At 52.4% G+C, this 15,183-nt stretch overlaps 1 protein-coding gene across 5 annotated transcripts in view; it reads right to left on the reverse strand.

The window, feature by feature from the left end:
• Positions 1-4,985: 4,985 nt before the first annotated feature.
• The window catches only part of ZMAT5 (zinc finger matrin-type 5), a 34,060-nt gene continuing 23,862 nt past the window's right edge, over positions 4,986-15,183 (reverse strand). For all 5 annotated transcript variants that reach the window (XM_074206294.1, XM_074206298.1, XM_074206297.1 and 2 more), the window contains 4 exons: positions 14,886-14,948; positions 14,427-14,507; positions 10,888-10,993; positions 4,986-5,199 (listed from right to left, as the gene is read on the reverse strand). In XM_074206294.1, the coding sequence (XP_074062395.1) occupies positions 5,070-5,199; positions 10,888-10,993; positions 14,427-14,507; positions 14,886-14,948 (380 nt within the window). In that variant the 3' untranslated portion in view covers positions 4,986-5,069. The remainder of the gene's footprint in view (positions 5,200-10,887; positions 10,994-14,426; positions 14,508-14,885; positions 14,949-15,183) is intronic.

Genomic DNA, 15,183 nt, shown 5'->3' on the forward strand with positions numbered 1-15,183 from the left:
TGGAGCAGAGAAATGGGTCAGACTTCTAGGGTCCAGGAGTTCAAATTCAGGCTGGAGGGTGCCAGTGCCCTGTCCCCACCTACTGAATACACATATACACCCACAGCACACCTTCACATACCACACACACACACACACACACACAATCTTCCACTTCCAGCAGAGACCTGTGACCAGAATTCCTCCAGCCTGAGGGGCCAGTGGGAACCCAGATACCAGGAGGGCAGAGATGGAAGCCCTTGATACCTGGCCCATTCTGCCACTGCCAGGGAAGAATATGAATGAGAGCTGGAGAGCAAGGGAGGGAGGGAGGAGGAGGAGGAGGAAGAGGAGAGAGACAGAGAGACAGAGAGAGAGAGAGAGAGAGAGAGAGAGAGAGAGAGAGAGAGAGAGAGAGAGAGAGAGGCCTGCAGGGATGGGGAAGGAAGGCTCTTTCCCTTAGGGAAGGGAAAAAAGAAAAGAAAAAGGGAGAAAGGGCAGGGAGGAGAAGGCAGGAGGGAGAGAGAAGGAAGGAGGGTAGGTGGAAAAGTGAAAGAGAAGGAAAAAGACAAAGAAGGAGAGGGAGAGAGAAGAAAGGGGATGGGGGGAATGGGGAAAGGGAAAGAAGGCAGGAGGAAGAGAGAAAGACAATGGGATGCAAAGGGACGGAGAGAGATGAGGGGAAAAGTGGGCAGGAGTGAGAAAGAAGGAACAAGAATGAGGAAAAAGAGAAAGAGGAAGAGAGAGAAGCTTAAAAGGAATAGTGATGGGAAAGAGAGAGAGAGAGAGAGAGAGAGAGAGAGAGAGAGAGAGAGAGAGAGAAGAGCAAGAAGGGGAGAAGAAAGCCAGGAAGGGGCTTGACCTGGAGGTTCCTATTCCTGTTTCTGGAATCTTGAAGTGGGGACCATCCCCCAGGCCCAGCTCTCCTTGAAAAGCAGGGCAGGAGCCAACTCAGGATGTCTGCAGTGACAAACAAGTTCACTCAGCTGCTGCATCAAGCTGGCACTAACGGGAAACACTCATCCCCCAGGAACTGAGACTTTCCTCCCATATCAGTCCTCCCACCTGCCACACCAGCTCGGCCTTCCTGAGGACCAGGGAAGACAAGACTGATCTCAACCTTCAAACTATACAATGTACAAACAAGATGTTCAAACTGGGACAATGAAGCCCAGAAAGGAAAAAGGATTCCTCACACAGCAAAGGAGGAGCAGAGGAGGGGTAAATGAGGCCTGAAGCCAGGCTGCCCAGGCAGGTCCAGAGCTCTTTCCAGGACAGGGTACTGGCAAGGCTTCAGGGCAAAAGGTGAACTACCAAAGTGACAGAGCTGTTCCAAATGGGACCCCCGAATGGGGGTCAACTTGCCTTCAGTTTCTGACAAAAGTCTCGAACACAATAGTAAAGGGAAGGTCAGTGAACTTTTAGAGAGGAGGCAGCGGTCAACATAAAGAGCCAGCAAGGCTTCATCCAGGCCGACCTCATTGCTTTCTCTGACTAGACCAGATCAGGAGAATACTGAGGACAGGGTAATTTGATTTGACCAAAGAATTTGACACAGTTTCTCCTAATATTCTTGCAGACAAAATGGATGGCTATGGGCCAGTAGAATAAGGTATATTTTGTTCAACCCTTGAATGGCTGAACCTAAGTCAATCAGCCCACAATCACCTACTAAGGTCAAATATTGTGCTGGGGCTACCATGAATCAGAGGAAGCCTATTCTGAAGATCTCTAGTGGAGGACCCTAGGAATCTGTCCTCAGCCATACAGGTTTCATCAGTAACTTGATATAGATGGCAAGCTTAACTAATTTGAGAAGGGAACAAAACAAAAAGCCAGGACAGATCACCAACATCCTGAAGAAGCATTTGAACAGATGGATAGAACACTGGACCAAATCTAATAAGATGAAATTTAGCAGAGATAAATGTTTTCTCATACTTAGATTTTTAAAAAATCACTTAGAATTAAATCACTAGGAAGACTCATCTTCCTGAGTTCAAATCTGGCTTCACTTTCTAGCTATGTGACCCCAGGCAAGTCATTTCACTCTGTTGGCCCCAGTTTCCTCATCTGTAAAATGGCTTGAGGAAAAAAATTGTGAACCATTCCATATCTCTGCCAATAAAACCCTAAATGGGGTCATGAAGAGTCATGATGACTTCACAACCAAAAAACACTTAGACCATGGGAGAGGGCTGCTAGCTAAGAGTTTGTCTGAAAAAGATAGGAGGGTTTTCATGTCTCCTACATATATTCAGGGCAGACACCCAAGCTGAAGCATCCTTCAGCAGCATTAAGATAAAAGCTGGCATTTTCTATAGGTTTTTAAGCACTGATTTGATGCTCGCCTCCTTGGGAGGGAGGTGCTGTTCTTATTATCTTCATTGTACACATGGGAAACTGAGGCAGATAAAGGTGAAGTGACTTGTGCAGGGTTCCACAGTTACAAAGTGGGGGGGGGATTAGAATTTGAGTCTTCCTGACTCCAGGACCAGTGCTCCATTCACTGTGGCATCTCCTAGTTGCCCATGAAAGCTCTCATTAAGGGGAAAGAATGTCCATATTAGGGAATTGAAGAAACTGAGGTTCAGTGGGGCAGGAAATTGGCCAGGATAGGAGAATTCAGCAAGCATGAAGACTATGACTCAAACACCTTAAGATAGAAACTCTTGAAGGAAATCCTGCTGCGGCTCCCTCCTTTTGAAGAGCAAAGCATCCTTTGGCCCAATGAATAATGGATGTATCTTTGGCTTCCCCTTTTGAGCTTGGGTAAAAGGAGCCCCCCCCCCCACCAGCTGAGGCCAGGGTTATTTCTGAGGATTGCCCTTCAAGGTCCTCTTCTCTGGATACCCTCCCTCTATTAATACCCCTGCCCAGGAAATGCCTCCTTCCTTGGTGCCCCTCTCCATTCCCCAGAAAACAAAAATCTTTCTCTGTCCCCAATCCCACTTCCAAAGGACTCTGCTTTCTTCTGGTCCCAGATATCATACATAATAACTGAAATTCTAATCCTTTGGGTAATCTCTCTTGAATCACCTTTGCAAATACAAAATCCCCTGGAAGAAGGGACACCTGGAATTGCTTCTTTAAGGCCAAGCTTAAAACTTTAGGGGATATTTACAGGAGTTAGCAAGTTTTAGAGCTGGAAGTGTCTCATTAACCATTGTCTAGTCATTTTACAATTTTATAATAACTTGTCCCCAATGAAAGTCAGCGACTAGCCCTGCAGGGACTCAAACTCAGGAAGGGTCTATCTACTCTACCACCGTCTCTCTGAGAGAGCCCTGAGAATGCAAGGAGGGAGGGCTGAAAGATAAATGAATGAAGCAGGACCTAGGGTGGAGCCACGAGTACAAAAAGTTTTAGAGGGATGCCCCCTCCTCAGTTCCTCTTTTGTGGAAAACTTAAGAGATCGATCCATTTATGATGAGCTTTCTCTTGCCCTATGCTCCCGGTAAGGAGGGAGCTTATCCAGCTCCATCCCAGTATAGAAATTAAAATGACTAGTTACCTCTTTTGATGGAAAGACCAATGCTGAAGCCTTCCTAATGTGACTGAGAGCCAGGCTTCTCATCCTAACCTGTTTGGGTGTATGATTCTAGGTTTTTGTTTTTGTCTTTTTTCCTCCCTGCCCCCAATTGGCCACCAGCAGGGAAGCCAGGGAGGTGAAGCCATCAGAGGAGGGGTTGCCTCTTCCTCTGCCTTCCCTCTCTTTCTTCCCAGGGCCCCAGCACCCCGCATCCCCCATCCCCCATCTCCTATCCCCTCTGCCGGCCTTGCTGCCTAGAGCTGGGGACAGCAGGAGTGGAACGTGCATGGATTTCATTTCTTTTCTTTGAAAACAGGAATGAGAAGAACTTTGATTAAGGTTGTTCCAGTCCATGGTTCAGGGGAGAAGAGTGGAGAAAGGGGAGATGAGGACCTGGGCAGCAATCTAGGTGTGTATGTATGAGTGTGTGTGTGTGTTGTGTGTGTATGTATGTGTTTGGTGGAGGGGAATATACTGGGTTTCAGAACCACAGGAAGAGTCCCTGCCATGCATATGAGAGAGGCCTCAGCTCCTACCCTGCAGGAATGGGGGTCCCTGCTGTGATGAATGAGAATATTCACCTCCACAGGGATGGGGGTCCCTGCTGTGTATGAGTGAGAGCCCAGCCCTGCAGGGGTAAGGATCTCTCTCATGTGTAACTGAGCCCCCCTCGGATGCAGCACTGCAGGGACTGGCTCTGGCCCAGTTTGTTCTGTATGCCCCCTCCGTCTCCAGTCCTGGGGGCATGAGATCCTTGTTAGGTTAGCGGGGCTCCCATCAGTGCCCCCACTGCTGTCTGTGGGAAATGTCCCAGGATCATCATGACTTGCTAAGGGAAACAGGAAAGAAGTGGAGAAGTCTGGGGTTCTGGAACTGCAGATCAACTATCTTGAACTTGGGGTTGGTGGGGAGGGGTTGGGGTCCCGTTTCACATCCACTCCTCTTACTGTTGGTTCCTACTCCTTCCCCGGGACCAGGGCAACAGAGGCAGGCAGCAAAGAAGGCCCCACCCCCAAAGGATGCCCCCTAGGGCTTCCCAGCTCAAAGCCAGCTTCTCAGCAGGGGCGTCCCCTCTGTCTCTTCTGCTCAGATTGCTCAGAGCTCTCACTGTCTGCACCACTCACTTGGGTACCAGATCAAACACAAGCAGCCTTTTATCTTTAACTGGCTCATGCATGAAGTTTGCCTCAGCAGTGACTGGCTCTTGAGGGCAGAGATGCCATCTTCCCCTCCTTCAGGAGGTGCTCTCCTCGGGGCCTGTGGGGCACACAAGTCCTACACCTGGCACACCCTTTGCCAAAGAGGCATTAGTGATTATAGATTTGGAGCTGAAAAGCACGGCACTAGCGAGATCTGGGATGTCCCCTCTTTGGGTCACCTGACCAAGCTCCCCCAGACTAAGGAAGCAGCAGGAGAACCCAGACCCCTGCCACCCCATCCAGTGGGATGACTACAAATGACAAACAACCCGAGGTCAGATATATCTCCTTTTATTGCAATCTAGGAAGAAGCTGAGGCATCTAGAGAAGCTTCCATGGCAGGGTCAGGGTGAGCCTTCTCAGCCCCACTGGACATTGGGCTGCTGGGGCCAGCCTCCGGGAGGTGGGGCCCGCAGGGATGGTGGCAGGTCCTGGATGGGTGGCCACCCCGGTGGGTATTGGAAGACGACAGGTTTGGCTGAAAGCGTACTAGGAGAAAGAAGTAAAGAATTAGCAGGGAGACTTGGACCCTGTGTCTCCATCACTACTTGGGGAGTGCCCATCCTGGAAGCCCTTCCCCCACTGCCCATCCAGAATGATCTCCCCCATATGTCTTCCCTAAGTCCTCCAGTCTTGGACCAAATCAGACAGAGTAGCCCTCCCAGCAGATGGATGAGACTTCATTGCCCATTTTACACTCCCACATTTCATCTGTCCAATTAGGCAACACTGGGCTCCTCTTATCCACCCAAACAAGAGGGCAAGCCCCTTGGAGGGCACTGATTATTTTTGCATCTCTCCCCCCCAAACATGCTCCCTGCTCAACTCCGCTTCCCTTTGCTGCTCCTGAAGTAACTGAAATAAGGAGCAAGAAGGGCTCAGAAGATGCCCCAAGGTGTCCTCTTGGAGATGGCCTCGCTGGGGGATTCGGAGACACTCACAGACCCCAAATGGCTTTAGCTTCTTGGAGCATGAGCCTGGGGAAGAGTCCTGGCTGGGTGGACTCCTTAAACTATCTGATGAAAGCTCTTTCCTTGGTGGGGGGGGGACAGGGAAGGTCAGTCTCTCAGGGAAGACTCAACCCCCCAGCTCAGCTTGGGGTAGCAGGGAAGGCCAGGAGGCTGGGCCTCAGAGAACGGGAATGTCCCATCTCAGCACTCTCTCATAGCCCCCAGAGGTGGGGAACCAAAACATAGTTATTCCCATTTCACAGATAAGTAGATTATCCCCGTTTGTTCGGATTAAGGTTTCTTCACAGCTTGGGAGATGGGCGTGGAGAAGTCTCTCCTTTCTTCTTTTACTCAGAGAGTGGAGGTCACTGGCCCAGGGTCACACAGCTAAGGAGACTAGGAGAGAGGATTCCCATCTGGGGTTTCTCCTCCTCTGTCTCCATCTTTCTCTATGTGGAAAATGAGGGGAGGTAGCCTGGCTGATCTCAGGGGGCCTCCAAGTCCCTGGCTATCCAGCTATCCAGCTCTGCCAGGTCTGGCTTCTCCCTGCCACCACCCCCCCTTCAGGGATGCTCCTCTCCCCGCCTCCTCTCCAGACTCTTACTGCCGCAATTCAAGCTGAACGATGCGGGGATTCTGCCGATCCAACATTAGGCCGTAAAGTGGTTTATGGATGTGATTTACGCCTCTGAAGAGGCTTCCTAGACTGTGCGCCTGGGAAGCGGGGGCTCCAGAGGAAGGAAGCTTCCCTGGGGCCTCTCCAACCATAGCACAGAAGGTGGGGATGGCTGTCTGGCCTGGGGAAGGTCTGCCGAGACCCCAAGCATATCCAGACGCGATGAGATGGGAGCTTGGGGAAGGGAGAAAGGGAAGCTTCCCCTCTCCTGGGAGGCAGCTGGCTCATCTGCAGGAATCAAGGGTTCGATCTGTCTTGTTCTTCCTTTGCAATGGAGTTGGCAGGGTCCTGCCAGGTGCTGGCTCGGTTCCCACAGCCAAGACCCAGCAGGCATTTAAACGGCCATTGAGTCCCTCCCGAGCTCCCTGTCCATGTTCCAACTGCCTCCAAAATGCTCCTCCCAGGGTTAGGGCATGGAGGCACCATCTGTGGGAGGCTCCTCTAGAATCCGGTTCCTCAGCCCCCTTGGATGGGATCCAAGGCAGACTGTGGCACCATGACAAAGGGTGGTGCTGGGAGGAGAGTAGGTGGGTCCTAAGTCAGAGGTACTGAAAGGGGGGAGGGGAGTGAAGAATGGGGTGGGGGAGACACAAGCAGGGAAAGTTCCAAGAAGGAGGGGTGAGACATGGAGACTCAGAGCCAAGCATGAAAGGCTGAAGAGAGGTCATTTTCAAGGTCAGGAAAGGATAGAAAGGACTTAAAACTTTCAGAGGAACAGTTCAATCAGTCCAGGAGAAGTGAAGAGGGAGGCTGGGGTGTAGAGACCCAGCTCCACTACTCACTGGCTCCCGAACTTTGGGTATTGCCCCTCTGTGACACTTTATTTCCCCACCTGCAAAACGAGGGATATTGGCCTCAATATTCCCCTCTACAGTTCGTTCCAGTTGCATCCTTCTTTTAACGTGTTCCAAGGTCTCTCCAGGGTCCAGAACTCAGAACTCATACAAACCATCTTCTCTACACCTCTCAAATGCCCCCTCACTCTTCCTCAGCCACCCCTAATCCCCAGACTTCAGATCTGAGACCAGGAGAGTGGAAATGAGCGGAAACAGAACCAGAGCTTGTCAGGGCCGAACCCTCTCCCCAATCAGATGGCAATTGAGCCCGAGTGAGGTTGACAGAAAGGAACGTCAGCTTGGGCAGAAAAGCAGAGGGAGATTAGGAGGGATAAAGCAGAAATCGGAAGGGCCAATCAAAGCAGGGCAAAGGGAGCCTGATGCATCAAAGGAAATGACAGCTCTGGCAGTGGTCCTGTCACTCATTAGAGAAGTACTGACCGTGCTCCCATTGGGTGAGTGTGTTCAAGGACAGTGGCGGGGGGGTGGGGGGGGAGGCCTCGGGGTAGAACTTTAATCATCCTGGGGCTGAGCCGGCGTACCCCTAAGAAGGCTTTTGAACCACTCCACTTCTATGCCATCCTGGGGTTGATGAATAGGCTTAAAAACTCACCTGTGCTCTACACCCCAAGATAGGCTGGGGTCAGAGCCAAATGGGCCACCCTTTCCCTTTGAGTGGGTGCACTAGGTCATTAGTGTTACACTTCAGGAAGGGGATTCAATTCCCCATTTTATAGGAGAGGCAACTGAGGTCCAGAGAAGTCAAGTTACTCGAGGAGAGTCACACATAGTGACAGCTCCATGGCCCTGACCCTTAATCCTGTGCTCTGAGGTCAAGGGCTTAGACATGCCTTCTAGGGGACACACACACACACACGTACACACACATGCACACACACACACACACACGTGTGCACGCACACACACACACACAGCCCAAGGCCAAGATTGATACAAGCCCCTTCCTCATCCCCACTGAAGTACCAATGGAGAAGACTGCCTGATGAATGTAGTTTAGTACGTTAGCTGCTGCTGAGAGTGGGGGGCTGGGTCAGAGCTCTCCAGTCAAAGAATGCAAGCCTTTCTTAGGAAATGGGGAGCCTTGCCATACTCTAAAAACACAGGTTGCGTCATTGAAGAAACTGTTTTTGGGAGAGAACAAGGAATGAAAATGGTCAAGGCTCCCAAGACTCACATGGCATCTGTCATGAGAATGAGCCCCCATTGGAGAACGCCAGCTGGCAAGGGGCCAACCCTCCCCATCCCCATCACTATCCTCATCAAAGTAATAGCTTCCCACTCAGTAGTCCAGTTTTCTAAGATGGAACAGACTTTAAAAACAGGAATTGATTCTGGCTTCTAGCCCCCTGGGGAGGCAGGCAAGGGAAGTGGTAGTGGCTGCCATTGGCAGTTGAGAAAATGGGGCACTCAGGGAAAAAAAGCCTGTGTTGCACAAGGTCAGGAGGCATGAGGGGCTGGAGAAGAAACCTAAGAGCCGTCTCTACCCAAAGGCTGTTCTCAAAAGCAAGCCATCCTGAAGAAAAGAAAAAACAGGGGACTGATCATACGATTCTGATTTTATGAGTTGAAAGTGACCTTGGAATTCATCTTGTCTGAGATCTAAAGTGATCTTAGACTGAGTTGGAAAGGATCTCAGGGGTCAGCTAGCCCCTCCCCCATATGAGGTCATCTAGGTGAAGGGCATTGCCCAAGGTCACACAAGTTACAAGTGGCGGTTAGGATTCGAATGCAGGGCCCAGGATTCAGTTGATTCCCCATATTTCAGTAGGAATCAACAGTCCTAGGAATTATTGCCCAATCAGTAACATGAAGAGTTGAGGAAACTATAGATGTTTAACTTAGGGAGGGAAAAACAGAAGGGAGAAATCCTGGAAGAGGGTTTATTTATTCTGTTAGGACCAACGGGCAGTGGGTGCAATGGCATAAGCAGCTTCGGGTCACCGGAGGCATCTGAGCAGAAGTTGTCACCAAGTTAACTGGAGATATTACATAAGGAACTTATTACTTGGATATGGAGTTGGGCTAACCCATCCTGAGGGTCCCTTCCCACTCCAGTTCAACAATGCCCAGTCTCTCCCTTCTCCAAGGCCTCTGTTTCTCCTCTCCTTTCTCTCTAGCCATCCCCCGGGGACTGGCTCAGATCCTCTGAAGAGGGTGCCATACCCTGCTGTCCTCTAAGTTGGAGCCCTTCCCCCCCTCTCTCCACAGTCTTGGGGGCCACCTAGAGAGGGGTCCCTGTCATTCTCAGAGACTGGAGACACAAAGGCTTTGCTCCAGACAGGCAGGCCTGCCAGCCCCATCCCTTCAGGCAGGTTCATTTTTATGGGGCCCAGGGTGACGCCTGAATTCCGTGGCCCTTGGTCCCTTCCCAGTCATCCGCCTGCTCCTCTGGCCTAGAGAATCACCTCCATGGTCCTGTTGGTGCTAGAGCTAGCCAGCCAGCCAGCCTGGGCGTCTTATCCCCTCCCCTTCTCTCCCTTTAAGAACAAAGTCATGGGGCAGCTAGGTGGTGCAGCAGATAGAATGGAGTGGGTAGAGGGAGGCAGGAGGACCTGAATTCAAACCCGGCCTCAGACAATTAATAATTGTCTCGCTGTATGACCTTGGGCAAGTCACTTAACCCCATTGCCTTAAATAAATAAAAAAAAAGTAAGGGGGGGAGAAAAAGAACAAGGAGTCACCCATTCCTGGTTGGGTCTTATTCACGGAAATAAATCCTGGATTTGGAGACTGAGGACCCGAATCTCAGCTCTGTGATGTAGGAGCTTGGTCTAGTCACTTTATCCTAGAGTGCATCTTCCACCGTAAAACTAAGGGCATTCTAATCTGTGGAAATGGCATGGAAGGCGTCACCCTCCACTCTGCCACTGGCTCCTAAGGACCATGAGACCTTTCCTTCAGTCTAGTGGCTGGGTCCTTTGTCGCCCCTGTGAACTTTTGGACACCAGGGCACAGTAAGCATTTAATAAATGCTTTGTTTATTGTTCATTCAATCATTCATTCATTCATTTCCACCTCTAAATCTAGTTGTCACGAGGGATTTGAACTCAGAAACCAGAGTTCAAATCCAGCCTCAGATATTAATATCTGTGTGGCCCTAAGGCAAGCTCCTTAACTTCTACCTATGTCAGTTTCCTCATCAATAAAATGGGGAAAGTCCTAGCACCCTCCAGTCCAGATTTCTAGGAGGACCAGAGCACTTTAGTCAACCCTAAATATTAAATCTGAACCCAGGATCATCACTCTTTTGTGAGGGGCTCCAAGGTACCAAGTGGCAGGGGCAGAGGCAGTGATGAGGATGAGGCCCAGTGACCCTGAGGCTCCCCGACTCTAGGGTCCAGACCTTCTGTCAGAGAGGGCTCCTGGACTAGAGACCAGCCTTCCTGGCTTCCCAACGTCACTTCCCCTTGCCCATAATTCACTTCAGCCTCCATCTAACAGCCCCACTGTGACATGGCAATAGGTATAGACAACCATCTGTAGCGGGGGGCCCAGTGGTTGGTTGAATCCAACACTCAGGGAGCCCCAGGATGCAAGGCAAGTTTGACCCAAAAAGGTTGGGCCACTCATATGAGAGCAATGCCAGACCCAGATGGGCTCAGACCAAGGGCTTGAGCACCACCTGGACCACAGCCCTGAGCATCTCCTTTGGGAAGCAGAAAGGGAAGGGGTTCCCCTGCTCTGGGGAGGGTACCTGCTGCTCTGGACAGAGCTCCGACGTTTGGCCCGCTTCTCCAGCCAGTCTTCAATGCCTCCTTCTGGCACCTCCACAATCTCCTGCTCCCTGGACAGTCTTTCCTCTGGATTGGGGGGGAATAGAGAAGACAGATGAGCAGGTGCCCATCCTTGGCCCGGCCTGGCAATCCTTCCACCCAATGAAGCCCCTGGTCCTTCTGCAAGAGCTGGCTCAGATGCCAAACCACTGGTGATGGCTCCTTGGGGGCTCTGCCACTTAGGGCACCGTGCTCATTCCCAGTCACCCATCAGGAAGTCTGTAACACAGCCCTGGCACAAGGGCCAGGGTACTAGATGCACTGCTGGGGAAAAAGCCAGACACTTGCCAGGAGGCTGTCTTTACTGCTAAGATGGACAGTCAGACTCCCTCTTCACCAAGACAGAGTTCAGCCTCATACCCCTGCCCGGAAACATGGAGGAAGGCCCAGAGTCCTGGCTTGAGAGCTGGAAGGGACATCAGAGCCCACTGAGTCCAACCCCCTCCTCTTACAGGAGAGGAAACTGAGGCAGATAGCAGTCAGACGACTTGTGCAAGCTCATAGAGCAAGGAAGTATCTGATGTGGGCCTCAAGTCCAGTCCATTCTGGCTAGAGGTCCAGTAGCCTATTTACTGTCCCAGGCCGTCTCTCTAGCCCCTTTCTATGACCCTTGAAAGGCCAGAACAAAGGCTCCAGGGAGAAGATGATGGTGAACAAGTCACTCCCCAATTCTCTTCCATAGAAGATTGAAAGGCAAGATGCCAAAGGACCGTGTGGTGAGATGGATTCAGAGACTGGCTGAATGGACTCAAGGAGGAGGCATTCATGGTCTGGAAAGAAGTCTCCAGTGGGATGCCCCAGGGATCTGTGCTGGGGCCTGCCTCACTGAACATTTTAATCAACAATTTGAATAAAGGCCTAGATAGCATGCTCTTCACCCAAACAGATGACACCAAGATGAGATGGGAGAGGCAACACAGGGGAGGAGATAGTGAGGATGCAAAGAGAGCTGTGGCAGGCTAGAAAATCAGTTAAATCCAAGAAGATGAAATTTAATAGTGACTGGTATAATAAGTTTTACACTTGCAGCCCAAGACTAAACTTTACAAGAACAGGGTGGAGGATTGGACAGCAGTTCATCTGACAACAATCTAGGGGTCTGAGTGGACTGCAAGCTCTGACAGTCAATTGCATATTGGGGCTACCACAAGAGCTAATCCTGGCTAGAGGAAACCAAGAAGGAGGGGGCAGGAGTCCCTCCAGGGAGGACTGGATTCAGTCCTGGGTGCTTTGGTTGAATAAGAGCAAAGCAAGAGGGATGGGGTCCAGAGGAAGGGGACCAAGCTGGGAAGGGGCCTTGAGAATTCATGTCATAGAAAGATGGTTGTGGGGTGGCTAGGTGGTGCAGTGGATAAAGCACTGGCCCTGGAGTCAGGAGGACCTGGGTTCAAATCCGAGCTCAGACACTTAATAATGACCTAGCTGTGTGGCCTTGGGCAAGCCACTTAACTCCCCATTTGCCTTGCAAAAACCTACAAAAGAAAGATGGTTGTAAGAACCCCAAGTAGAGAAAACTCGGCAAGTGGGAAGGGGATGAGGGGACGGTCGCTGAATGCCTGTTGTCCGGGCTCTATTTGGCAGCAGGGGACTGGGCCAGGGGCAACAGGCGTCTGGCAGGGGAGGGGTGAGTGAGGGGAAAGGGAGGAGAAAGTGGAGGAGGGGAAGATGGGGGGAGGGGGAAGAGGAGGGGAGCGATCAGAGAGTCTGGTTCAACAGTAGGTCGCCAGGCAGACACGAGTAGCTCTGGGAAAGGAGCCGGAAGCGCCAGCCTCCCTCCCACCCTGCTGCCAGCCAAACACCATCTGCTACAAAAGGAAGAGACAGTCACAGAAAGTTGTCACTTCAGTGGGCCTTTGAGATCCCCATATGCCCAACTTGGCCCCATCTTCTAGATCAGGAGGGCTGAGGCCAAGGGCTGAGGGGATCTGCCGTAGCCGGAAGCCCAGCCATGGTCTCTGATGCCAAGGCCCAGGGGCCCCTCGACACCCCCCACTAACTATGGGGCTCATAAATATTCCCAGGAGGCGTGGCTTATTTGATGACAGAGTTGGGGGGGGTGATCATTGGTGGGGGGGGTGAATAGGAGTCACAGACTTTCAGTGAGAGTGGCCAGTGGCCACAACACCCCACCCTCCCGGTGGTTCCCCATCTTCTGCTTTGGAAGCTCACAGGTACCCACTGGAGATGGGACTGGGGCGGGGTGGGGTCCCAGGGGAGCAATACAAATGAGGGCCATTAGAGGTCTGGCCTGCTGGGGCCTCCCTCCCCACTGTCACATCAGCCTCCTCCACACAATCCATCCAAACTGGATCTCCAGCCCCCTAGCCAGAGGGTACCTGTGGCCCCGGGCTCTGCCAAAAGACTCTGGTGAGCAGTCAGTTTGGTCAGCAGGGGGCACCATCCCACGGACCTCCCCAGGGCTGTGGACCTCCAGTCTGAGGGAGGGCCCAGCTGAGCAGCCGGACAGGATGCGGGCATCCGTACTGACACTCCACTCACCTCCTGCTGCCTGGCAAGCCTGGTCCAGTCTACCTCCTGCGTGCGCCAGGAAGGACCCAGGGCACCAGGCAGAGCCACCCCACAGGCTAGCCTGGTCCTCCTAGCCTGGCCCTAGTTAAGTCCCTGCTGGTGGGGGCTCCTGTCTGATACTGCCCATCCCCTCCCTCCTAGGGCCTCCAAAGAGAGGTTAGCAGGGGCCAGAAGCTGATGCTCTCCCAAGTCACCAGGTGGGGATGGCCCAGCTGACTTCTCCCACGCCCACCAGGCATCCCCCTAAATCACTTCTAGTGGGTCCACAAGGCTGACCCCTCTGCCAAGGGCCACCCGCCAGTGGGCAGATCTTGCTTCAGGGTAGCCAACATTTGTTACCATTGTTGGGGGCGAGGCTCTGTGTGCCCCAGTTTTCTAATCCATAAAACAGGGTAATAATACCTAAGTGTTAGTTCCTCCTTGTGGGGAGGGGGAGGAAGAAATACTTTGCAAACATGAAGGATCATATTTCAGAATCCTGGGACAGAGGGGTGATAGCCAGGGGTTGGCCTGAGGCTCTGGGTGGGTTGGGATCCTTTCCCTTGTTCCCCTTCCAAGGATCATTACCCCCCCCCCCCCAGGAGGCAAAGAGACCTCCCCTGCTGCTACTCCCCCTTGGCTGGAAAGGTCAAGAGAAAATCAGACTGGAGGAGCCTGGGGACCAGGGTTTGTGTCACCCAAGGACACGCACACCCCCCAGGCCACCCTCACACCCCTCTACCAACTTCCATGGACCTGGTTCAAATTCAGGCTCCCAAGCTTCAGGGCCTGTGTTCATCACTTCACCCTTAGCCTCAGTTTCCCATCCTTAAAATGGACATGATAACACTGCCACTCCTCCCCTTCCCTCTGCTGGTGATGGAAGCCCTCACTAACTCCTGAAGGGTCATTCTGATCATGCCCAGGAGGCGTCCCTCCCCAGAACACTCACCGTGTACCTGGGCCGCCAGCTGCTCCAGGTCCCCCGCCGTCATATGGGAGAAGCGACAGTTGGAATCAAAGTCACACTGACCTATGGCAGATGAGGAGAACGGGGGCCTCTTAGGGAGGGAGAGGAGGAGGGGGGCCCCTCAGGAGGTGGGAGAAAGAGGTCCTCCAAAATGGGGAAGGGGACCCCCAGAGCTAAGGGGGAGAGGGAGAAGGGAATGGGGCCCCCCAAGAGGCAAGAGAGGGGGTACTACATGGAGAAAACAAACCTGAGAACAGGTTTGAGAAGTCAAAAGTTAGGATGTGAACCTTGTGCCCCTGAAGCTGAGCCTTCTAGGGGGTCTCAGGGGTGGGCCAGGAAGGAGGGAGGGGAGGGAAGGGTGCCCTGGGCCAGCAAGTCAGTCTTCACAACTTTGACCTCCCCTCTGGATCCAAGAGGACCTGGGAAGAAGAGTTGTCTCACCTGTCTCCAGAAACTTCCTGCAAGGCCTTTTGTTCTGCTCCTCCACCAAAATGGCTGCAGCATCTACCCAGGGAAAGAAGGTAACAGTGAGGATGGGGCAGTGGGGGGGGCACCACGGGGGTCGGGGCACCAAAGGGGAGGGCCGGCTCTCAACATCAGGACCAGGGATAGCAAGAACAGGCACAGGGAGGCCAAGGGGCCCCCCACCCAATGTGGAACCCTGGGCTCCTGGGACTCATCCAGAGGATGGTCCTCAGCATAGAGGGGGCTCGTAGAAGGTGCCTTTGGGGGTTCCTAA

The sequence above is a fragment of the Macrotis lagotis genome, chromosome X (assembly GCF_037893015.1).
Source record: "Macrotis lagotis isolate mMagLag1 chromosome X, bilby.v1.9.chrom.fasta, whole genome shotgun sequence".
NCBI lineage: Eukaryota > Metazoa > Chordata > Mammalia > Peramelemorphia > Peramelidae > Macrotis > Macrotis lagotis.